Consider the following 26,610-nt stretch of genomic DNA (forward strand, 5'->3'; position numbering starts at 1 on the left):
GCCTTAGTTTTATCTGTAGCATAAGTCTATTGAAAGTTTATGGCCTTCAAATTATTTATTAAGCATAAGTCCTTAATATTAAGGAAGCTAAATTTACTGTTTCCTTCAAGTTAGCACTTTTCTAATACTCTATCCATCACCTCAAATAAAAAAGACATGACACTTTTATGGGGGGGAGGGCACATTTTCTCTCTCTTTTTCTCTGAAATGCTCTAAGTGCGACCTAAGAAAGGTAAAACAGGGAGCTATGTAATCTCCATAAAGGTTTTTACAAGTCCAGGATTCCACAGTCATCTCAAGTAGAAACATTTAAAAAATGGTAAACTTATACCTTTCAGAGCTGTATTACTGATATTAGTGCAAAGCAAGCAAGCTTTTGAGAAAACCCAAATTTCTAAGTATGAGCGCAATACATAATTTTTTTCTTCTGTAAAATGTAATAATAGTACCTATTTACAGTGATTGTGAGGATTAAGTGACATTAAGTTTTAAGTGGAAGTTGCACAGCTGAGCTGAGCTGCAGGGACTGGGCTTGACTCAACAGTAGTTTCTTATCCACACATACAGCCTCTTACTGAGTGTGATTCCAACTTGATCTAAAAATTACTCAAGGCTTCTTTTGAGATTACTCAAAATGATTAAAACTGTAAAAATTAATTTTGCTAATGCTAAGGAACTTCTGAATGTGCAATAATTTTGGCCAAAAGAAGAATTAACTGTCAAACAGTATTCTTAGGTTACGTCATACATGTAGATTTATGGAAGAACCTCTTGCCAGACATTATATTGAGCAGAATGAAGTGCATTAAAGGGATACTAACCTTCTGCATGTGTCATTTTTTGAAGGGTCCTGAAGAAGATCCATATTTAAAAATGACAAAACAAAAAGAATGAAGATTAACACAGAGTACATAAATCTTCTTGCATAACTATATAAACTCTGTAGCTAATAACAGAACTTCACCTTCATGCAATTTGATGTCTACAAATCTATATGCGATGGGAGTACTGGGAATTCTATTTCTGATAATATACTGGTATTCCTTAGTGAAGAACCACTAATGAAATAATAAATGACCTAAACATTCTTTAGATGAAAAAAAAAATGCTAATGATAAAATTATATTGAAATGGACCAATTTGTAGTCACAGCGATACACCTGGTTTAGTAGGGCTTGCCACTGGCAGTAACTAAGATTAAATATTCTGAAAACATATTTAAGAAATAAAGGGTCGCCTTGTGATATATAGATTAACTGTGAAATGCTCTATAGCATGGAGTTGATTGTTTTGTAGCTTACAGAAATGAACTGGCTTACTCTCTGAAATCATAATAATTATGATTAGAGACCTTAGGGCTTATTTCATAATGAAAAGGGGAAGAATGAAGTAAATGGAAAATACCAAAATAAACTTAAAAACAAAAAGAAATGAAGTACACTTCATACTACTAGTACAGCATGGATGAACCTTGAGAACTTTATACTAAGTGAAAGAAGCCAGATACAAAATACCACATATTATATAAGTCCGTTTGTATGAAATGTTCAAAATAAACAAATTTAGAGGCGGAGAGCAGATCACTAGTTTCCTAAGGCTCAGGGAAAGAAGAGTTGGAGAAAAATTGAAAATGACTGCTAATGGTTTAGGGTTTCTTTTTGGAATGATGAAAATGTTCCAAAATAGACTGTGATTATGGTTGCACAGCTCTGTGAATTTACTGAAAACCCTTAAAAACAAAATTCTGGTGAATTGGAAGGGATCTGAATTATCTATATAATAAAAGCCTAAGCGACCATTACAGCAGAACGTCAGTCGGACATCCCCCGAGGGGTCCCGGACTGTGAGAGGATGCAGGCAGGGCTGAGGGAACTCTCCCCGCCCCGCTGCATGAATTTTGTGCACTGGGCCTCTAGTATCTTAATAAAGCTGTAACTAAATTTTTAAAATTCAATTTAAGTAAATATCAAATGAAGTTATTGATTCTATTAATTAACTGTATAGTACAAAAGACCCTCTTACTGCCAGAGGACAATAACCCACCAGTGTAGGCTACTGCTGCCCAAAATATCATCTTTGCCAATATGTAGAAACACTCCAAGGTGTGAATACAGAATATTAACTCTGCTTAACCACCACATCAGTCTTCTCCCAGGATTTTCAAAAATCTACATACTGGCCTAGATACTTTAGAGCAGACCATGAAATGAGTTTTAATTTCATATATCCAAGACACAGTCATGCAAATGAATACATGCCCCAAACCTGAAAGAAATTAGCCTACAGGCAAGTAAAACTTCCAATAAAATTTTTTAAATAAACCATATTAATATACTACTATACTTCACTAAGACCCTTATTAAGATGATTACAGTTATCAGGGTCATATCTACTAGAATAGCACAAATTGGGCTAATTAAAACATGTCACAGATCAATCTTTGAGAAATACAACAAATGTTTTACAGATTTGGAAGGTGGTGGTAGTGATGATGGTGTGTGCACCAAGTTAATTTATAATGTTGCCTTTTAAAAATATCCCACTATAACAGTCAAGAAATAATTGAATTCCATCAAGAAAATGTCCATGGTCTTTTATGCTTTATCCACATATAAACCAATGATTTACAAAACAAAAATTGTATAGTTAGCACTTTTTTTAAAATGGGATGATTTGCAAGGTTTACATGACAGCACTATGGAGTAATAGATGTATTATGATGTTTAATCTGCAACACATTAAAAGCCATATATATAATTCATATAAATGGATTCTCTAGATTTCAATGCTTTTAGCCTCTTTTATAACCAAAGCCTTAGATGTGTGCTAATTAGAGTGACTCTTAGTGTAGTAAACAAACTGAGAGAAGAAAGAGAACCAAACCATAATGCTGAAATTGTAAGTTTCTAATAAAGAATAATAAAATTTTAAATATGTTTTTTAACTAAATATTTCAACCCCTGTTTGAAAATCAATCCATCCCGCCCTGGCTGGGTGGTTCAGTTGGTTAGAGTGCTGTCCCTATATGCCATGGTTGTGGGTTTGCTCTCCAGTCAGAGCATATAAGAATCAAGCAATTAATGCATAAATAAGTGGTACAACAAATCCAAGTCTCTCTCTCTAAAAATCAATCAATAATTTAAAAAAAAAAAAATCAACCCTTCCCTGGAGTCAAAAAGACCAACTTCCCTAACATTAGAGAAAAGAGAAAGAGGCATATTTTCTCTTTAAGATACTGACAGCCAAGTAAATGCCAAACTACAGTGACTCCACTTTTAATCAACTATAATGAAAGAGTTATTTAAGACACTGCTCTTAGTAGCCAAGTACCTCAGCCAAGTTTGGAAAAGAGACAAAACAAGTTATTTTTAAATTTACAAAATTAAAAAAAAAAAAGAAGGTTCTATTAACACAAAACCTTCCCTCACCTCCACCCTTCTAGCTTTCTATACAGTTTCCCAATTCTCATTTCCACTCCAAAGCTCTGTGCTGAATCTAACGGATGTTTAAGTGAAATTCCTACAGTTTATGACTGACTTTAATTTATCCCTTTGGGTGTTTTGGCTGGTTATGTTCTTGCCCACATTTTCATTTACACGCAAGATCTTTGGAAAAGAGAACAGGGACTGCTCTGGATCTGGCATGGAAAGTAGTAATTGCAGTACTATATGATTTTAGTTACAAGAGAACAGGTCAAATCCAGAGTTCTAGCCAAAGACTTACTAAGTAATCAATATGCATGTTTTTTTAATTCTCCAAGGAGTTTGGAATACACTTCCAAACAACCAAACTGCTTTAAGTCTACTCTGATTTTAGTTCAAAATAAACAGAAATTAACATGGGAGAAGAACACATGCTTAAAAAATGGTATTCTGTCACCAGGACATAAACATAGGAAACGATGTGCCAGAATTATGATTATAATGCATTAAAATATACAGAAGAGGCATTATAAGTGTATCTTTAGCCTAAATAGTTTATATTCAGACTTTCAAGGGTTTAAATAAAAAAGAAATATAAGATATATAAGAAGTTTGTGTTTTAATTCCTCAATTGGGTGTTTGCTATTCCAAGAGGATTCTAAGTATTTAAAATTAGAAGTGGATTTTAAGCCACAGAACACCTTCAGCAAATTTAATGAGTGTTTGGGTGGTCTGGTAGTTTTTATAGCTTTTTATTTAGAACACGTTGGTATCTATGTGGCCAGTACCTATGAAAAACAACTCGGGAACTTTTGGCCTCAGACACTACTGGAGAGGATTTTTCCTCCTTAATACAATGGACTTTACCATGAGCTATCACTTATGAATTTTAGTACTAGGTTCATCTTACAACGTAAAAAGTTGAAGTACTGAAAGTACATGATTTCAACATTTATAATCCCAACAATGACACAGAAATGTGGTATGGATCTTGAGGACAGCCTTCTCATGAAGGCTCTAATCCTATATAATAAAAGGCTAATATGCAAATCGACCGAATGGTGGAATGACGGGTCGCTCACTATGACGTGCACTGACCACCAGGGGGCAGTCGCTCAACACGGGAGCTGCTCCCTGGTGGTCAGTGCACTCCCACAGGGGGAGCGCCGCTCAGCCAGAAGCTGGGCTCACGGCTGGCAAGCACAGCAGCGGTGATGGGAGCCTCTCCCGCCTCCATGGCAGCACTAAGGATGTCCGACTAATGGCTTAGGCCTACTGGGAGTGGGTCTAAGCCGGCAGTCAGACATCCCCAAGGGCTCCCGGACTGTGAGAGGGTACAGCCCGGGCTGAGTCGCCCCCAACCCCCGCCCAAGTGCACCAATTTCATGCACAGGGCCGCTAGTGTACTAAAATTTCTTTCTGGATGAGAATACTGCTTAACAATTACTGTCTTCAGAGCATATATCACTAGAGTCAGCCCAGTCAAGGAAAAAATATTTTCCTGTCGATAAGGGCAAAATTCAAAGATGAAAAACATCCTCTAAAACAGATTTCTACACAACTCTCTCAAGAACCCATTGTGATACAATATATATGACGTTACTGAAAAAAAATTAAAATTAAAACAGTCATAGAATGATTCCTACAGAGAAAGAGGGAAAAAATTGTTATAACATTGAAGGGCTGATTTAACCCTACCAGACCACTGTACCGATTTTTCGGTAATTTCCGAATCTGCCGCTATACTGCTGTACCTAATTTTCGGTACTTTGCCTAGTACGTGAAAAAAATGCGTCACAAACTAAAAATAACCAACCAATCGTGGTCAAACCTCATGGTTAGCCATTGCAAATGTCTGCCCCCATGTGTTTGAATTGACTTTGTGTGGTTTGACGAGAAAAAATTCTGAAAGTTCACAATGAAACGAGCGGCTGATGAACCAAGCACTTCAACAGGAAAGCGAAGTAGGTCTAGGCTTACCACAGTCCAACAGGTGATCGATACTTTGGTTGATTCAGACTCTGAGGAGTCAAAATTTCATCAAGAATACGTTTCCAGTTCAAGTGACACAGACAGTGAGAGCTCAAGTGATGAGGAGAATCTTGAACCTTATAGATCTAGAGCTAGATCGATAGTAAGAGAAGGGGGGGGGGCGTGTCCCTCAAACAGCTGATGGGGGAGATCTAGGTGGTGATGAAGGTTGGACAAGGAATTTTGTATCACCAAATACAGATCTGAATTTCAATGAGGATGGAAAAAGCCCAGTGAACATTCCTGGATCTATCACAGAGGAGAATGAACCGATTGACTTTTTATCCTTGTTTTTGGATGATACTTTCTGGCAAAATTTGACAGAGAAAACCAACCTCCGGGCCCACCAATTGCATATAGCAAAGCCCAACTCCTACAATGCCAAAAATTTCAAGGATGCCACAGTGGAAGAAATGAAGGCTTTTCTTGGACTGAGGATCTATATGGAATACTTATGTGTAAAGCCCAGCTATCGGGATGATTGGACAAATGAGGGCTCTGACTTTGTTGGGTTTACTCCTGGATTTCGAAATGTTATGACTCGAGACACATTCTTGGCCCTTTGGAGTTTTTTACACATAATTGATGAGGAAGACACAGATATCGATAAGACAGATAGAATATATAAAGTTAGGCCTTTCTTGGAAAGTCTGCTCCCCTAGTTTCTCCACTTCTATCTGCCAAAGCAACATGTGAGCCTAGATGAGGGGATGATCCTGACAAAAAACCATTTGGCCATCAAGCAGTATATCAAGGATAAGCCCACAAAGTGGGGCATCGAGTCTTTCCTTCTCTGTGAAGGTGAGACTGGCTACATTTTGAATGCAGAAATCTACATTGGTGCTGCATTAATGCCTATAAAAGACTTGGGCGCAGTAGGAAATACAGTTGTTCGTCTCCTGACCTCGTGTGCAATGGAAAATAAATCTCATGTGCTTGTCATGGACTGGTTCTACAACTCTGTAACCCTTGCTAAATATGAACTCTCAGAATTACACACAGAAATTGTGGGAACCCTGCAGCAAAACAGGAAGCAGTTTCCTAAGTCGCTGAAAAGTGTAAAAAAACTTGCTAGGGGTGACAGTAGCTATCTATGTCAAGAAAGTGTAACATGTTTAGTTTGACAGGATAGAAAGCCCATCACATTTATTTCGAACTACCACGATCCAGCCCAAAATGTAGTAATAAACAGAAGAAATAAAGATGGCAGTGTGCAAGAAATACAGATGCCACAGCTGGTGAAGGATTATAATAAATATATGGGTGGCTGTGACAAAAATGACCAGATGACCCGCCTTCACCAGTCTCGTTGTCATTACCGCTGGCCCCGGCGGCTTTTCGTAACATTTTTTATGTGGGCGAGTTATAATTCTTATATCTTGTATGCTTCAAAGCAGCAAGCTGCTTCAAAAAAGCCAGTTTATTTTACCAGATATATTCAGAAACTGTGCCTGCAGCCCTGACCGGTTTGGCTCAGTGGATAGAGCGTCGGCCTGCGGACTCAAGGGTCCCAGGTTCGATTCCAGTCAAGGGCATGTACCTTGGTTGCAGGCACATCCCCAGTAGGGGGTGTGCAAGAGGCAGCTGGTCAAGGTTTCTCTCTCATCAATGTTTCTAACTCTCTCTCCCTCTCCCTTCCTCTCTGTAAAAAATCAATAAAATATATTTTAAAAAAATAAAAAAAAGAAACTGTGCCTGCAACTTATTGGTGGATACAGGACATCAGCCCACCGCCACCCACAAAAGGAACCCTGCCCTCAACGGATGACCCCAGGCAATCATTTTCCAGAGATTCCCCCTGGGACATCGTCTAATCATATCTGTGTTGTGTGCAAGGAAAAGCACTCCAGGTACAACAAGCAAAATCCTGGAGTGTCTTATAAAGACAATCCATGCAAGAAGGTGAAGAGCAACATCTGGTGCTCACTTTGCAAGAAGTACCTCTGCATGAAACAAGGCTCATCCTGCTGGGTGGATTGGCACACATAGGTGGAATATTGGCGCTAGATGAAATGTAGACCTATTTTCTACAATGTCTCCAAGTTCCATCTTATTCTAACCACTTGTTTGCATGTAACTAACATTTTTCTATATCATGTTGATTTTTTCTCTTTAATGCTCAGGAGCCCAGGTATAGGGGACAGTTAGGTTCAGGGCCTCAGGTCTGGTAGGGTTAAAATGAATGTTACCTTGTCTTCTAACACCTTGTTTTGCAAAACTACATGTCATTTCTAAATAGAAGGCTATAAGAAGACATTAATCCTTGAGATCCCTCAGCAAAGGGTATTTTGTCTTTCAAAAGTGATTTTGCCATTACATTCTATGATTTATTTCAAAAGATTATGTTACAAAATACAAATGTTAGACAAAAACAGGAACAAAGTAACCTGACAAAATTCTTTGGTAAATGGCAATCACTACTAATCTACCTCCCCGTCCCAAACTGTAATAGATTAGGTTGTAAGTATGATAGGAATATTCAAGAATTCTTTAAAGGAAAATTTTAGTATAACATAACTAATAACTACATTACGTAAACAATGTATCCTTTTCTCCCATAAGAGAAGGTAAAATGACTGTTATGTATGGATAATATGTTATGTATGTGTAATAGAAAACTATGTATAACACAAGTAAGTAGCATCTGAGAGGAAAAAATGTATATGCCTTTAAACCCAATGTGTGGATTGCTTCTAATATTATGTGAAATTTATTGGATTTCAAAAGTTAAACAAGTTTAAAAATTAATTTTAAAAATCTTTTAAAAAATGTTTAAGTCTTTATGGAGACAATTTTGTTTTTTTTTTAAAAACAGCTCAAAGCCTGTTACAGCAAATGTCATTTCATTAAAACTTTTGTCTATGAAATACTAAATATCTATTTAAAAGAATGAGGAAGGAAAAAAATTTAAAAAATAAATAAAAGGAAAAAAAAGAATGAGGAAGATCTTTATAAACTGATAAGGAACAATCACTAATATAAAAATGTTTAAGTAAAAAGAAGCAAGGTGCAGAATAGTATTATGAGATTTTTTTTTAAGGAAGGGATAGCTGCTCTATCTACCAATCGAACAATCTATCTACCCATCCATCTATCCATCAACCTATTTATATTTATGTATGCACAGAATCTCTCTGGAAAAGTAAACAAGAAAATGGTAGCTGGTTACCTCTGGGTAAGGGGAACTAGGAAACTGAGAGTTGAGGACCATAGGGAATCACTTTGGTCAAGTTATTGGGTCTAGTCATTGTAATGAGATTTGACTAGTGAAGTAGGTGAACTATCAAGTAGGTAATATCTATTGAATAAATGAGACATGGTACCTGCTTTTTTGGTCAGGATAGTACATGCATGTACCTTCATCTCCTAAACTGATGGCAGTAATAAAACAGCTAATCAAGAAGTAAATGCAGCCCTAGCTGGCTTGGCTCAGTGGATAGAGCGTCAGCCTGCGGACTGAAGGGTCCCAGGTTAGATTCCGGCCAAGGGCACATGCCTGGGTTGCGGGCTCGGTCCCCAGTAGGGGGCGTGCAGGAGGCAGCTGATCAATGATTCTCTCTCATCATTGATGTTTCTATCTCTCTCTCTCCTCCCTTCCTCTCTGAAATCAATAAAGAAATATGTTGTTTTTTTTTAAAAAAAAGAAGTAAATGCATACTCAAAAGAGAGATTTCATGGACCATAAGGTGTCTAGATTACTTGCAGTATAGTAGGCAGGCAGACAAACTGGCACAGAAAACACTAAGTCTGTTTCCAAGACAAGTTTTCATAACCAAAAGCAGATCAGAAAAATGTTAAGTCAAATATGAATAGAAGGTTGATGGCTCTCAGCGTGGGGACTGATCCAGCAAGGGAGAGTCACAGAGACAAAGAGGTTTTTTTAACTAGTTAATTATCTTTGACTAAAGCAAGTAAAAAAAATTATCTATTGCCAGATCTGTTTTCTAAGCTTTTCAGTTTTAGTATTTTAATATTTCAGGGCCTTGAACCTCAGGCATAATAATCTCAAAAGAAAACAATGATAACCATCAATTATTTACCTGCAAAAGCAGTATAAAAGGTAGTTTCAAAAAATCCGGGGAAAGGTTCCTGATTTATACTCCGAAATAGCAATGTCTGGGTGTTTTTTGTTGTTGTCTTTTGTTATTGAGGGGTGGAGAGGAGTTTCAGACAGGGAAGGAGAAGTGGAGAGATAAAGGAAGGGAGAAGAAGTAAAATGAGAACTATCCCATAAGACAGGCTTTTTAAAAAATGACCTATTTATAGAGGTTCAGAAACTCTTAACCAAAAGAAAGTATTAATAAAATTAACATTACATCTATTTCTTCATGGTGAATATTTAAACTAGGACAAAAAATTTTAGACACCTACATCCTAGACACAGAAGTGCCTATTTAAAACCTCCGTAAGAAATAAATCTGAGGGACCAAGAATTTCTTCCTGGGCCTGAAATCAGGTTAAACTACAGCTCTATGACAACCTATGTAGGTGGTCTTGAAAATTTTCCAAAAGGCTTTTTTGCTTGCCTGATCTGCTGAAGTACAGCAGTGTGACTGGAACCACTCAACTGCCAGACTCCCTTCTTAATGGAGACTGTCCTTTGGGTACAACATTCATGAGGAAAACAGATACTTGAAAACACTGCCTTTAATCAGTTTAACCCAGGCAGGAGCCAAACTACATTTGGAGACTTTTAAATTATTACAGAACTTGGTGAGCTGAAAGGGTTTCTTTTTCTATATTTATTACAAAAGGTCCAAGCCTCAACTGTTTTAATTTAACTGAGACATCTCTAATTAATTCTTTGACCTATAGAAGGCAGACAGTGCTTTTCACAGAAGAGAATTAATAAAAGTTCCCCATGTTTCCCAATGAAAGACCAACATATCATTCAGCAAAAAATCTGGTGCTTGGCTACCTGGGTTACTTTAAATGCAAATTCCAAAGTCCTACCTCCAGAAATGATGAATCAGTAGTAATGGAAGCTCAGGAAATATACATTTCAGAAAACATGCCAAAGGAGTCCAATAGAGGTGGCACAAAGAGCAGAATGTGAAAATCACCACTCTCCATTCCTATTACTTCACACTGTATTACCAAGAAAGGAAAACAGCAACAAGAAGCAATCTGTAGACTTCTAGACATTATCATTCCAAAATAGTTTCCCTTTTTAAAAAAAAAAATTATTGATTGATTTTAGGGGGAGAGGGAGAGAGAAAAACATGGATTTGTTGTTTCACTTACTTATGCATTCACTGGTTGATTCTTGTATGTGCCCTAACCAAGGACTGAACCCACGAATTGGGATGATGCCCTAACCAACTGAGCTACCAGGCCAGGGCTCTATTGTTTTAAAAGATAGGGTGCTTTCATGGTTACTGTGCAGGAGTGAATCATGGCTCCCAGATACAAGGTGCATCTCTTGTACAAATGGAATATCCCTTGAATCAAATGTTGACCTCTGAGAGCAATGTTTCCCGGACATATTCAATAAACAAAACCAGACTTAGTTCAAATTTTCTCTCTCTTTTTTAATCCTCATCCAAGGATATTTTTTATTGATTTTAGAAAGAGAAGATGGAAGAGAGAAACATGGATTGGCTGCCTCCCACAACCTAGGTATGTGCCCTGACCAGGAATCGAACCCCAAACCTCTTGGTGTATGGGACGATGCTCCAAAACAACTGAGCCACTTGGCGAGCCAAATTTGTTAATTAGAAAAGTGAGGATTCAAGAATGGATGGTACATGTGTTAGGAGGGGAGGACAAACAAACCAACAGTGCTCACAAAGCATTTAAAGAACCATTTCATCCCCCTTCATAAACAATTCAACAGTTCAGAGTAGCAGAGGGTAGCAAGACAGAGAGTTAATTTATACACTCTAATTGCAGGGCAACAGATGGCAGACATTGTCAAGCAATCTCGGGTTGAAAGAATTCTTGTGTCTAGGCCAACTTTAATTGCTGTGTCGAACATGTTCAATAATTCCAGCTCAATGAGGAAAGGGAAGCAAGAAGGTAGAAAGGGGAAAAGGAGAAGGAGCATCACTACCATGATGTTCTAGGCAGCTACTTTTAAACTGCTGTCCCTTTAAATCAGAGGGCAGTGTAATAGCTATCTATCTGATGGACAGAAATCAAGGAAGATTGTGAGGAAATAAAGGAGGTGAACCACCCAGCTTGTGGGAAGCAAAAAGGCTTCCATATTTTCTTCCTGTTACATTATGCAGTGCACATTAAGGTTTTCAAATATTTAATCTTTTGTTTTTGCTGTATCACTGAGTAAATGGAAGGGTTAGGCCCATCTGATACTACATGGTAAAAGGATTAAATTTGGGAAATAGGGACAGAAAGGCCTGTTCTATTCAATTACTTCACTCTACAACTCCTTCTAAGACTTGTAAGAGAAAAATCAACTTTTCAATTCTTTTTCCAATACAGAAGCAATTATTATTACCTATACTATTTAATGTAAGAATAATAAATTATTTTCTACAACCAAGGTCATAAACTAATTTCTTTCAAAACCATATAGGGCATGGTGTTAGTGTTTCAATTTTTTTAAAAAAAATTAAATAGAAACATGAACAAATATTTCCTACTGTTCATGACTCAGCTATTCTTTTTTCCTGAGATGGCACTGAGTCCAAATTCCTGAAAAATAGGATTTTTGCTTGGGGGAAAAGTAAACACTTCTCTTATTAAATTTTTTTAAAAGCAATTCTATGTAAGTAGAAATATAAAGACTTGAAATACACAAGAGAAACAGAGGACTTCTTACCTTGCTACCACTTTCAGGTTTAAGGTCATTCTGTTAAAAGAGGAAAACAAACAGTCTTTTAAGACATATCCCAATGAATGCTCACATGTGCTTGTTTCTAACCTTGGATCATGAAACTACATTCTGATGGAAATGCATTCCCTGAGAGACATCAGGGTCTGCAGAAGGGTATGCCTGACTCTGAGCAGATCAAGGTCTCTTGTTAGAATGGTATGGTTTAAAAAGTCCAGATACCACCGTTAGAAAGAATTTTGCAAGAGCACCCAAACCACTATATTAAGTAGAGATGTTGTTAACTACATTACAAAAATCAGTCAATCGATTAAACAAAGAGATCCAAAATCAGTTTCCTTAGCTTTTCAGAGATAATACATGTGTTGCTTTATAAACAAGACGCTGTATCGTTGCCCAGTGAGGCCAGGTGATTCTGGAGAAAATTTAGCCTGATGGCTGAGTTGAATGAATTTCCATTGTTCTGTGGCTGTTCCAGAGCTTTCCTCCCCATAAGCACTGCTAGCCCAGGGGGTTCTTACCGGATGCACATCACCGATATAGTACTGCTTTAGCATTTCTCTAGCATCAGAGGAGTGGCCTACATCTTCGAAGCTTTCACTTGCATCTGCGCCAGCTTGTTCCAGCAGAACCTCTTCTCCGCCAGGATGCTACAAGGGAAAGATAGTTACTGAACAGAGGGCTCTCTGAAAAGCAAACCAATAAAAGTTACTTTCCTCTCCTTCTTTTCCCTTCTCTCCCTTTAATGGAACCAATCAACACTGTATGCCACCTGACAGGATGCAAAGGGAAGAACACAGCATTACTTCCATGATATTTTGGCCAAAAATGCACAATATGGGTGTAATTGTGAGGAAACCTAGGATAATTACTAATTGATAGTCTACAAAACAACTGACCTTTGATCCCCAAAAATATCAAAGTCATGAAAGCTGAGGAAAGACTGAAGAACCATTAGGAAGGTTCTAGCTCCAGACTGAAGGAGCTAGAGACAAAATAACTGGGAATGTGTGTGCTCCTGGGTAGATTTCTTTTGCCAACATTACTGAAATAGCTACAGAAACCTGAATGGAGACTCTGGGCAAAAAATATATGAAATCCTTTATTCTATTCTTGCAACTTTTCTGTAAGTTTGAAATGGTTTCAAAACAAAAAGTTAAATAAATAAATAAGTAGTAGGGAGAAACCAAGATGGCGGCATAAGGTAAACACCTAATTGTTGCCTGCCACAACAATTTTGAAACTACAACTGGAAAACAGAGCGCCCACCGTCCAGAACCACCGGAAAGCTGGCAGAGCGGAAAACCTACAACTAGAAAGAAAGAGAGGGGGACGCTGAGCCTCAGGAGCTGTGGAGGTGCGGAGATCCATGAGCGCGGAAAGGGCGGGCGGCTGAATACGCGGCAGGCTTGCTCGCAGCACGCGGAGAGGGAGGGCAGCAGACGCTGCGTGGCTAGCTTTCTCGTTTGGGAGAAAAACAAAACCTCCCGACTGCACTGAAATCCAGCTGCGGTCGGGGAGAAACTGGTCTGTTTGGCAGCGGGCGAGGCTCAAAAGCTGCCTTCTCTCAGAGGCGCGCAGCCATTGATTAGGGCACGGAGAAACCGGCCCTCTTAGGGCAGCGCGGACGGAAACCAAGTTTGTCTGCACCACCCTGAGACTCCGCCCCATCCAAGCTGAGCACAGAAGCTCTCCCAGTGACTGGATTTCTCGTTCGGGAGAAAAACAAAACCTCTGGTCTGCACTGAAATCCAGCCCCAGCTGGGGAGAAACTGGTCTGTTAGGCAGCGGGAGAGGCTCAAAAGCTGCCTTCTCTCAGAGGCGCGCAGCCATTAATTCGGGCACGGAGAAACCGCCCATCTTAGGGCAGAGCAGACGGGAAACCAAAGCTTGTCTGCGCCACCCTGAGACTCCGCCCCATCCAAGCTGAGCACAGAAGCTCTCCCAGCGGAGACACTGCTGATCCTTACAGCCAACTGGCTTGGAGATCAACTCCCGCCAGTGATACCAACAATCCCAACCACTCTGAACCCCAGTTTCTGGGGACACGCGGGGGACCCAGACACCTACGGGACTCTCGGCCATCGGTCAGAGAGTGAGAGTGACTTTTCTGTCGGTGTGGACGACACCAGATTTCAACCACTCTCATAAGGGACACATTCAAGAGGCAGACTCAGTGAGCACCAAAGCCCTACTGTGTCTCCAGCACAGCAATTCTTCCGTTATAGACACAGCAGGCCCTCACAACCAATTGGACTGGAGGTCAATTCCTCCCAGTGTACCAACAGCAATCAGGGCTTTTAACTACACCAAGACTTTCCACTCAGCCCACAAAGGGGAGTATCAAGAGCGACCACCTAGGGTGATTGGGGAAGCTGAGCTACCGGCCCCTATAGGTCACCGACCACACAAAGCCACTCCATTAACACAGGGAGGCAGCCAAAATGTGGAGACATCGAAGTATGTCACAAGTAGGAGAGATAGATGAAAGCAAACTAATGGACGACACAGTGTTCAGAACCATATTTATAAGGTTACTCAAGAATCTTCTAAAAACCGCTGATAAACTTGAAGAGACCTTCAAGGACCTAAATGAGAATACCAAAAAAATGGAAAAGGACCAGTCAGAAATTATGCATACACTGTCTGAAATAAAGAATATACAGAGTAGACCACCGCACCCGAAGAGTCAAACCAAAGATCTGGAATATGAGGAAGAAAAAAACACCCAACCAGAGAGGCGGAAAAAAAGAAGAATCCAAAAGTGTGAGGATAGCATAAGGAGCCTCCGGGATGGCTTTAAGCATACCAATATCCGAATTTTTGGGGTGCCAGAAGAGAGAGAGCAAGATACTGAAAACCTATTTGAAGAAATAATGACAGAAAACTTCCCCCACCTGGTGAAAGAAATAGACTTACAGGTTCAGGAAGCGCACAGAACCCCAAACAAGAGGAATCCAAAGAGGACCACACCAAGACACATCATAATTAAAATGCCAAGGGCAAAAGACAAAGAGAGAATCTTACAAGCAGCAAGAGAAAAACAGTTAGTTACCTACAAGGGAGCACCCATACGACTGTCAGCTGATTTCTCAACAGAAACTATGCAGGCCAGACGGGAATGGCAAGAAATATTCAAAGTGATGAATAGCAAGAACCTACAACCAAGACTACTCTACCCAGCAAAGTTATCATTCAGAATTGAAGGTCAGATAAAGAGCTTCACAGATAAGAAAAAGCTAAAGGAGTTCATCACCACCAAACCAGTATTATATGAAATGCTGAAAGGTATTCTTTAAAAGGAGAAAAAAGAAGAAAAAAGTAAAGATAAAAATTATGAACAACAAATACATATCTATCAACAAGTGATTCTAAAAACCAAGTGAATTAAAAATCTGAGGAACAGAATAAACTGGTGAACATAATAGAATCAGAGGCATAGAATGGGAGTGGATTAATAATTCTCAGGGGGAAAGGGGTGTCTGTGTGGGGGGTATGGGAAGAGACTGGACAAAAATCATACACCTATGGATAAGGACAACGCGGGGGAGGGAACCGGGTGATGGGGAGATATGGCGGGGGGGGAAGGAGAAACAATTGTAATAATCTGAACAATAAAGATTTATTAAAAAAATAAAATAAATAAAAATAAATAAATAAGTAGTACCAAAATAAGTGCCTCTATACCTAGAAAGTAGATTCTATCTATAACTTATAAGCTATAGCATTACCCTGGACCAATGAAGAAATTTGGATAGCTTAGTTTCCTTATTTGTAAAATGGAAATAATGAGTACCTATCTTTAATACTACTGTATTAAATGAGATACGGATATGAAATACTTTGTACTCAAGAAGAGAGTACAATTTGTATAATGTTATCATCTGTGATTTTAAAAGATACATATATGTGTGCATATGCATAAAAATTCCCTGGAAACAAGAACGCGGTAGCTGGGAGACAGGGTGGGAGAAAGACTTTAAACTACAGACCCTTTTGAAATTGCTTCACCTAGTGAAGTATTACTTACTCAGAAAATAAATTTTTAAATGTTTTTATTGATTTATTAGAGAGAAAGGGAGAGGGAGAGAGAAATATCAATCACTGCCTCCTGCTCGTTCCCTGCCGGGGATCCCAGCCTGCAACCTGGGCATGTGCCCTGACTGAGAATTAAACGGCGACCTTTTAGAGCACAGGACAACACTCAACCAACTGAGCTACACCAGACAGGATCAGAAAATAAATAATTTTTTAAAAGTTAGATTTGGCACAGTCTCTGACCTAAAGTAAAGACTCAATAAATATTTACTTACAACTAGCAAATTATTTGACATATCTAAAATTGTACTTTTGAACTCTCAAGTAATGCTGTTTAGTTTCTTTTTATAACCTTTTAAGCAAGACTAATATGATCATCCCTGTCTTAAAAATGAATTCAGCTGAAACATAAATGTAAGTGTAACCTCCCAGTGGTAGTCACTTGCCTATGAACTCCCTAATGATAAGAATTACTTCTACTTTGTCTCCTAAAAGGTCTCCAGCCAGTGGGTTCATCTCCCATCCCAGTATCTAAGCTTGCTGTTTTAAAGAGTAAAGGGGGCGCCCCTGGGTCCGGGTGAGGCTGGATCCCGGGTCCGGGTGAGGCCGCGCCCCTGGGTCCGGGAGAGGCCACGCGCCCCTGGGTCCAGGAGAGGCCACGCGCCCCTGGGTCCGGATGAGGCTGGGTCCCGGGTCCGGGTGAGGCCGCGCCCCTGGGTCCAGGAGAGGCCACGCGCCCCTGGGTCCAGGAGAGGCCATGCGCCCCTGGGTCCGGGTGAGGCTGGATCCCGGGTCCGGGTGAGGCCGCGCCCCTGGGTCCAGGAGAGGCCACGCGCCCCTGGGTCCGGATGAGGCTGGGTCCCAGGCCCGGGTGAGGCCGCGCGCCCCCGGGTCCGGGGAAGGCCGCACCCCTGGGTCCGGGCAAGACCAAACCAGAGGGAGTCGGACCTGCATTACCACCATTTGTCCACCATCCAGAGCTGAAAAGTCAGTGCCGACATGTACACATAAGGAACTGGTGGACATTGAAATTGGGTCTCAAAAGAACTGTTGCTCCAGAAAGAAACTCACTACAGACTGATTCATTTGCCTGTCAGCATAACTATTATTGCTCGTCTCACATTCGGTTCTTATAAGTATACTAGAAGCCCGGTGCACGAAATTCATGCACGGCGGGGGGTTGTCCCTCAGCCCAGCCTGTACCCTCTCCAATCTGGGACTCCTGGAGGGATGTCCGACTGCCCGTTTAGGCCCGATCCCGCCAGGATCGGGCCTAAACGGGCAGTCGGACATCCCTCTCACAATCCAGGACTGCTGGCTCCCAACTGCTTGCCTGCCTGCCTTCCTGATTGCCCTTAACCGCTTCTGCTTGCCAGCCTGATCACCCCCTAACCACTCCGCTGCCAGCCTGGTTGATGCTTAACTGCTCCCCTGCCAGCCTGTTTGCCCCCAACTTCCCTCCTCTGCCAGCCTGGTCACCCCTAACTGCCCTCTCCTGCAGGGTTGATCACCTCCAACTGCCCTCCCTTGCAAGCCTGGTCCCTCTCAACTGCCCTCCCTTGCAGGCCTGGTCCCTCACAACTGCCCTCCCTTGCAGGCCAGGTGCCTCCCAACTGCCCTCTCCTGCTGGCCATCTTGTGGTGGCCATCTTGTGTCCACATGGGGGCAGGATCTTTGACCACATGGGGGCAGCTATATTATGTGTTGCAGTGATGATCAATCTGCATATTACTCTTTTATTAGATAGGATAGAGGCCTGGTACAGGGGTGGGGGCCAACTGGTTTGCCCTGAAGGGTGTCCCGGATCAGGGTGGGGTTCCCTTGAGGCGTGGGGCGGCCTGAGCGAGGGGCCTGTGGTGGTTTGCAGGCCAGCCACGCCCCCTGGCAACCCAAGTGGAGGCCCTGGTATCTGGAATTTATTTTCCTTCTACAATTGAAACTTTGTAGCCTGGAGCGAAGCCAAGCCTCCTGCTGCTCCCTCTGGGGCGGCAGCCATTTCTGTGGCAGTTAATTCACCTTCTACAATTGAAACTTTGTAGCCTTAAGCGGGTGAGCCCGGCCAGGGTGTGCGGAAAGCTTTGCTTCCCCTGTTGCTCCCGGCAACCCTGGCCTTCTCTCTCAAGCTCCATTCTGCCGCCATTTGTTTGAATTTGTTTACCTTCTATAATTGAAACTTTGTAGCTTGAGTGGAGGCTTAGGCCTGCAACGGCTATTGGAAAGCTTGGCTTCCTCTGTTACCTGGGAAACCTTGCTCTCTGTGGCTGTAGCCATCTTGGATGGGGGTTAATTTGCATACTTGCCCTGATTGGCTGGTGGGCGTGGCTTGGCTGGTGGGCGTGGCTTATGTAGCGGAGTGATGGTTAATTTGCATATTACCATTTTATTAGAGAGGATTTCTAGTAACACATGATCTCACTCATCTAGGGGAAATGATGAACAACATAGACTGATGAACAAGAACAGACCCAGAAACAAGGAGGCATCGATCGGACTGTCAGGCCTCAGAGGGAGGGTAGGGGAGGGTGGGGGTAGGGGGGAGAGATCAACCAAAGGACTTGTGTGCATGCATAAGAGCCTAACTAATGGTTAAGGACAACAGGGGGGTGGGGGCATCCGTGGGGAGGGTGTGGGATGGGAATGGGGGGATGAGGACAAATATGTGACACCTTAATCAATAAAGAAATTAAAAAATGGGAAAAAAAAGTAAAAAAAATAAGAAATAAATTTTAAAAAAAGAGTAAAGGGGGGCCTGAGTTAGATAGCCACCACCATCTGCTACTATATCTGAAACCTCTCAGCTGCATTAAGCTATTTGTTTTGGAATTGTGTTCCAGTTTGCTCTATGTACCTAAACTATGAAAGATATTTTTTCTTCATGACATATCCCAACTTATTATGTTGCTTTTCAGAGTAAAAGGATAACAAAACTTATTAGTGGCTTGAAATATTTCAGGGAATGATTAAATTTATGACTTCCTACACAGCTCTTTCTATGATAAAATATTTCATTTTCAACAATCTCTCACTCACCACTTATAAACAAATACAACAGAAATAAGTACAATTAACATTTTTAGTGTGTAATACTCGTTTTTCCCATATATCCATTCAATCTTTTCAAACATTAGTCCATAAATATTATTAGTACTTACTATTTTTTTGTAAGATGTATTTTTATTGATTTCAGAGAGAGGAAGGGAGAGGGAGAGATAGAAACATCAATGATGAGAGAGAATCATTGACTGGCTGCCTCCTGAATGACCTCTACTGGGGATTGAGCCCACAACCCGGGCATGTGCCCTGACTGGGACTCAAACTGCAACCCCCTAGTTCAGTGGTCGGCAAACTCATTAGTCAACAGAGCCAAATATCAACAGTACAACAATTGAAATTTCTTTTGAGAGCCAAATTTTTTAAACTTAAACTTCTTCTAACGCCACTTCTTCAAAACAGACTTGCCAGGCCGTGGTATTTTGTGGAAGAGCCACACTCAAGGGGCCAAAGAGCCGCATGTGGCTCGCGAGCCGTGGTTTGCCGACCACTGCCCGAGTTCATAGATTGATGCTCAACCACTGAGCCACGCCAGCCGGGTGGTACTTACTATTTTATGTACTAGGCAGTGATAAAGGTTTTTGTGTTTTTACAAAAGTGAATTCATACAGTATATACTGTTCTATAGCCTACTTTTTTTCACTGAGGCCAGGGAGGGGGTCAGAGTGATCCAAAAAGCCCGACATTTAATAGCTCCCAAACGTGGTCTTAATACAGATGGTTTGGAACATGCAAAGAAGATTTCAAGGAATGCTTGGTTTCTGTTTTAGAATTCTATAAACTTCAGATACTCTTGTTTTAAATCAAATGGCATTCCAGGTGGAGGCAGTGCGAGAGACCAGAGACCCCGGCCAAGATAATGGCCAGGCTGAGGGGTAGGAGAAGGCCCTGAGAAGAGGGGGGGGGGGCGGGGAGAAGCCCTGGGGCCCCGGCCTAGCTGGCTCTCAGTGAAGACAATGGGTGGGAGCTCCTGGTCTATTCCATCTTCAGGCTCAGGGTGGTCCTGCCCATTTTTATCATCACCTTTGTGCGAATGATCCACCACTGTGTGTCCACCCTGCTGCACAGTAATGAGAAGCTCACTCAGAAGCAGGGATCTGACAGTTAAGTCCTAATTCAAAGCACAGTTAGGTAAAATGGAAATTATATTCCCAAGCAGTCCTTCTTCACATGAAAATATTACTTCAACAACCCAGAGGACAGATTTTTAAAAAAATAAAATAATGGGGAAAATAGAACCGCCTTCTCCTATGAGTGATCCCACTATGCTCACTGACATAATGAAAGGGAATTAACAAATGTCCTCCCCATGATTCTTATATTGGTAAATGGATCAACCAGACATTCTCAAGCTTTGTTACAACCAAAGTCATATTTCCACTGACCCTATTTTATGTCTATGCTACAGCGAGGAATCAAACTACTCACATTAACTGCATCCTGGTACTTCTGCTATGTATTTGGGCTTCAGAGCATTTACTCTCTCTGGTTCTGGGTCAAGATAATGCCAATGACCAATCAGAAATGATGCAGGAACAATGACTGGAGCAGCCATGGTCATGCATGCAGCAGACACCAACAAAATTTTCAAGACAAAGTGGGAAGTTTTGGAGCTAATGGGTCACCAGTGGGCCCTAGATTATGTCAAAGAGGAGCTCATGGTCAAAGATCTCCACTCTGAAAGCATGTTCAAATAGGAATTACAGATCTCTATTTTTTTTAAGACCAAGCAGGGATTAGCTCTGCTGGGAACTTGGAGTAGCCCTTCACCTCGTACCTTTTGTTTGAGCTGGAGCCTCTCAGGATAAAGAGAATGCATGAGCTGGTCAGCATGCAGCAAGGATCCTTCTTGTCTGAGCTGGGCTCTCCTTTATGTTTGAAATTAGAGGAAATGAGGATTATGTGCTGGGTGGCATATAGGAAAAGGAATTTATTTTTTAAATGCTTTAAAATTTCTTTCTGCCCTAGCCGGTTTGGCTCAGTGGATAGAGCATCAGCCTGCAGACTGAAGGGTCCCAGGTTCAATTCCAGTCAAGGGCACATGCCCGGAGTTAAGGGCACAATCCCCAGTGTGGGGCATGCAAGAGGCAGCCAATCAATAATCTCTCTCATCATTGATGTTTCTATCTCTCTCTTTCCCCCTCTCCCTTCCTCTCTGAAATCAATAAAAATGTATTTTAAAAAATAAATTTAAAAATAAATAAATAAATACATATATAAATAAACAAATTTTCTTTCTGGTGACTATAAAAATGAAAGGCAGAGAAAGAGGAAAATTCAAGTAATGATAATATCAAAAAGTTAGCAAAAACTCAATCTTTGGAAGAAACATTTTCAAATATAGTTAATTACCATGTGCAATCAGCCTGAGTTCTAACCGCAGTCAACACTTGTTTTCTTGAGATGCAAACCCCCACCGTAAAATTTTTTAGCTGGTATCTTTATAACTTCCTCTACAACAGTAATAACTTTCATTAATGAAAACTTAGAAACTATATGGATGAGCAAAACAAGTCTCCCTATATTGTTCATTTTGAGACATAAAGAACAAATGTGTTAAAACTTGACCCAAACAGACTCTTTTCCAGAGTGACTACTCAGGGCAAGGAGAGATTTTGCAAACCTTCTATATCTCTTAATACTGAGCAGGGGAAACTGGTGACCCTGAGACCCTGCTGGGTTCTCAAGTACCTTCTGGATGACCAAAGATGGTTAAACAATGACTGTACTTAATGCCACTAAACAATGAGAGATTCTTGATCTGATCTGGAGTTCGGAATATATCAAATCCACTGGGCGGGCGGGGGGGGGGGGGGGAGTCAATGGTTCTGCACTGTCTATAGCCACTCAATAACTAAAGATCCAGTTATTCTGGATAAGAGAGTTTATGTATCATTATAAAAGGGGAGAAAGGGCACCTGGCTGGTGTGGCTCAGTGATTGAGCATCCACCCATGAACCAAGAGGTCACCAGTTTGAATTCCGGTCAGGAAATTCTGAAGAGGACTGGGCAGAGAAAGATGATAAACGTGGGTAGGAAACAGGAAGAAATGATAGGTTCATAGGTATTTGCCTTTGGATTAGAAAGAGCCTAGTAGCCCAGCCTGCGTGGCTCAGTGGTTGAGTCTTGACCTATGAACCAGGAGGTCACGGTTCGATTCCCAGTCAGGGTACATGCCCTGGTTGCGGGCTAGATCCTGGTGTGGAGCATGCAGGAGGCAGCCAATCAATAATCTCTCTCATCAGTGATGTTTCTATCTCTCGCTCCCTCTCTAAAACCAAAATATATCCTACCTAATAAAAGAGTAATATGCAAATTGACCATACTTTCGCTACACCTGTAAGCCATGCCCACCAGCCAATCAGGAGCAAATATGCAAATAAACCCAACCAAGATGGCTACCGCCACAGAGAGCAGGAGGGAGGCTTGGGTTTCCCCGGCAACAGAGGAAGACAAGCTTTCCGCCTGCCCTTGCCGGCCTAGGCCTCCACTCAAGGCTACAAAGTTTCAATTATAGAAGGTAAACAAATCCAAACAGAAATGGTGGCAGCCACTGAGCTGGAAAGAGCAGGAGGCAAGGGTTGCCCCCGGCAATGAAAGAAGCGCACACCCTGGACGGCCCAGACCTCCGCTTAAGGCTACAAAATTTCAATTATATTAGATACATAAGTCCCAACAGAAATGGCTGCATCCACAGAGTGAGCAGAAGGCTTGGCTCTGCTCCAGGCTACAAAGTTTCAATTGTAGAAGGTAAATAAACCCCAGATACCAGGGCCTCCACTTGGGTCTCCAGGGGGCATGGCCGGCCTGCAAACCACCACAGGCCCCTTGCCCAGGCTGCCCCTCGCCCCAAGGGAACCCCCACCCTGATCCAGGACACTTTTCAGGGCAAACCAGCTGGCCCCCACCCCTGTACCAGGCCTCTATCCTATCTAATAAAAGAGTAATATGCAGATTGACCATCACTCCAACACACAAGATGGCTGCCCCCATGTGGTCAAAGATCCTGCCCCCATGTGGACACAAGATGGCCACCACAAGATGGCCACCAGGGGAGGGCAGTTGGGAGGGACCCAGGCCTGCAGGGGAGAGCAGTTGTGGGGGACCAGGCCTGAAGGGGAGGGCAGTTGGGGGGGACCAAGCCTGCAGGGGACGGCAGTTATGGGTGACCAGGCCTGCAGGGGAGGACAGTTAGGGGTGACCAGGCCTGAAGGGGAGGGCAGTTAGGGGCAAAAAGGCTGGCAGGGGAGCAGTTAGGCATCAATCAGGTTGGCAGGGGAGTGGTTAGGGGGTGATCAGGCTGGCAGGTGGAAGCAGTTAGGGGCAATCAGGAAGGCAGGCAGGCGAGCAGTTGGGAGCCAGCAGTCTTGGATTGTGAGAGCGATGTCCGACTGTCCGTCTAAACGGGCAGTCAGACATCCCTCGAGGGGTCCCAGATTGGAGAGGGTGCAGGCTGGGCTGAGGGACACCACTCCCCCACACACCCCCGTGCACAAATTTCATGCACCGGGCCTCTAGTATATATATATATTTTAAAAGTAAAACAGTTGTGCCACCTACACGATGTCACCACTACCCAAAGTCTGAATTAGTTATTTAATGTCCTTCTTCCCCCACTAGACAGTAAGCTCCATTAGAACAGGGAGTACTGCTGTCTTATTAATGGATGTATTCTAGAACATAACATGGCACCTGAAACACAGTGAGATCTAGGGAGTCCTCTGCCCTCTTTCCCTCCCATCTGCCCTCTCTGGTACATGCTCACCGATGCCCACATACAAAATAAGTAAGTAAAAATCAATTTGTTGATCTGAGCCTCTCACCTGGACAGTGCTGGAGGTTAAATTTCACCTCACGTTATTCCTAGTCTTCCCTAGGGCTGTCACCACTTGGGATTGCTCAAGGAAAGATATACTCTTTCTATAGATTTGTTAATTCCACAAGATATGTAAATTGCATTCTTTTGACCAGCCTTGGAGAAATCCAGTAAGAATTGTTATTAGTTAAACTCTGAAGCTTTCAGGAGTTATTCTAGGGATGCATCAAAAAGAGCCTGCATTCTCTGTCTTACTGAAGGCAAGCTCACGCTCCACCCTGCACCACAATTACTTATACACAGATCTCATCCTCCCTTTAAGTTCAAGGCAGCTAATTCACCTTTAAATCCTCACAGCATCTGCTATATTTAGTAAGCACTCAAAAGATGCTACAGGAAAATGTATTTTATTAATAATAAAAATAACCACTAACATTACTGAGCTCTTTATACCAGGTACCATGATAAGTCTTTCTATGCATTATCTAAATTAACTGTCCCAACAACAACCCTGTGGAGTAGGTACTATTATCTCCAGTTTACAGATGGGAGAGGACTTCACAGAGCTTATTTGCACAAAGTTACCCAACTATTAAATGATTAGGTAGGAAACGGAACCAGACATAAACCCCAAAGCCAGCACCCAGCCTTTAGCATTTTATTTCATATATACAATTCACCAAAATTCTCTTCAAAAGACACTGTTAAGAAAATGAAAAGGCTAAATACAGACTGGAAGAATATATTCATAATACATATACTCAAAGAATTTGCATCTAGATATATAAAGAACACTTTCAAGTCAATAATGAGAAAACAAACAACCTAATTAAAAAATGGGCAAGACTGAACAGACACCTTATAAAAAGACATACAAATGGCCAATCAACCCTTAAAGATACTTAACATTAGTCATCAGTGAAATGCAAGTTAAAACCATAATTACATGCCAGCACACACCCATGAAAATCACTACAATGGCTAAAAGTAAAATGACAAATACCCTGTGTCGATGATGTGGAGAAACTAGAAAACTCATGCACTGCTGGTGGGAATGTAAAATGATGTAGCCACTTTGGGGAAAGTTCTCGCAATAGCTTAAAAAGTTAAAACAAAACAAAACATATGACCCTGCAATCTCACTCCTAGACATTTTTACCCAAGAGGAATGAAAACTTATATCCACATAAAGATTTGTATATGAAATTTCATAGCAGCTTTATTCATAATAGCCAAAAAATGAAAACTCAAATGTTAATCAACAGATTAATAGATAAACAAGTTTTAGAATATCATACAACAAAATAAAAATAAATAGGGACAAATTGCTGATACATAGACTAAAACAGAGATGAATCTCACAGATCTATTAAGCAAAAGACACTAGACGCAAAAGAGTTCACAGTTTTCTAGTATTCTAAATCAAATCAATGGCTGTATGAGGGCAAAGATTCTACAAATGTTCTACGTATATATTAATTGTAATGATTACTACACAGGTGATATTTTTGTCAAAATTCAGTGAACTTTACATCTAAAAATCTGTATATTTAATTGTATGTGCATTGGCTCGCAATAGAATTTGAAAGATGAGACATTTACGTCATACTCCGTCCATCAGTTGGGGGAAGGGAGGATCTATCAGAATTCACTTGGGGGGGGGACCTAGATAGCAAAATATTACTAACAATCTAAATGTTTCTCAATAGGAGACTGCTTAAATAAATGACAACCCAGACAACAAATTCTGTGAAAAATAAGAAGTGTTCCAAGTGTTCCAGGTATCGATGTGGAAAGATTCCTGATAGGTACAGGTAAGCAAACAAGCAAGGCACAGACCAGTGTGTATAGTACACTACCTTCTGTTTTAAAAAATAAAAAGAGTGGGAGGGACTATTTCACTTTCGCTTACATATGCAAAACAAAAACCTGAAGAAAAACAAAGAATAGTAGTTAACTTTAGGCAGATGGGAAGGCTTTTCACTGTATATTTGTATGACTTAATGCAAAAATTAAAAAATCAACCTAAGTTCCAGAAGAAAGGTACCTGGCTCTAATTTCCCTACATCCCATTCCCAATCCTTCCAAATTATATTTAAAATGTGAAAACAGTTGGCTATAAAACAGACCTAATACCACCCTAGCTGGTTTGGCTCAGTGCATAAAACGTAGACCTACGGACTGAAGGGTCCCAGGTTCAAATCCGGCAAGGGCACATGCCCAGGTTGTGGGCTCCAGCCCCAGTAGGGGGTGTGCAGGAGGCAGCCAATCAATGATTCTCTCTCATCATTGATGTTTCTATCTATCTCTCCCTCTCCCTTCCTCTCTGAAATCAATAAAAATATATTTGAAAACGAAAGAAAATAAAACAGACCTACATGAAGTCAGAAGAGAAACAGTCCAGAGATGGAAGATGCTGACCATGCTTTGCCATACTAGCAGTCAGCAGATGTGCGTCA

General features: G+C 41.3%; 1 protein-coding gene across 1 annotated transcript in view; it reads right to left on the minus strand.

Annotated features, from left to right (window-relative positions):
• Positions 1–26,610, minus strand: part of CYB5B (cytochrome b5 type B) — a 35,889-nt gene that overhangs the window by 5,534 nt on the left and 3,745 nt on the right. The window contains exons 2-4 of the mRNA XM_079800549.1: positions 12,768–12,896; positions 12,235–12,264; positions 822–850 (exon numbers count right to left, since the gene is read on the minus strand). Of these exons, the coding sequence (XP_079656675.1) occupies positions 822–850; positions 12,235–12,264; positions 12,768–12,896 (188 nt within the window). The remainder of the gene's footprint in view (positions 1–821; positions 851–12,234; positions 12,265–12,767; positions 12,897–26,610) is intronic.

This window comes from Cnephaeus nilssonii, assembly GCF_951640355.1.
Source record: "Cnephaeus nilssonii genome assembly, chromosome: 20".
NCBI lineage: Eukaryota > Metazoa > Chordata > Mammalia > Chiroptera > Vespertilionidae > Cnephaeus > Cnephaeus nilssonii.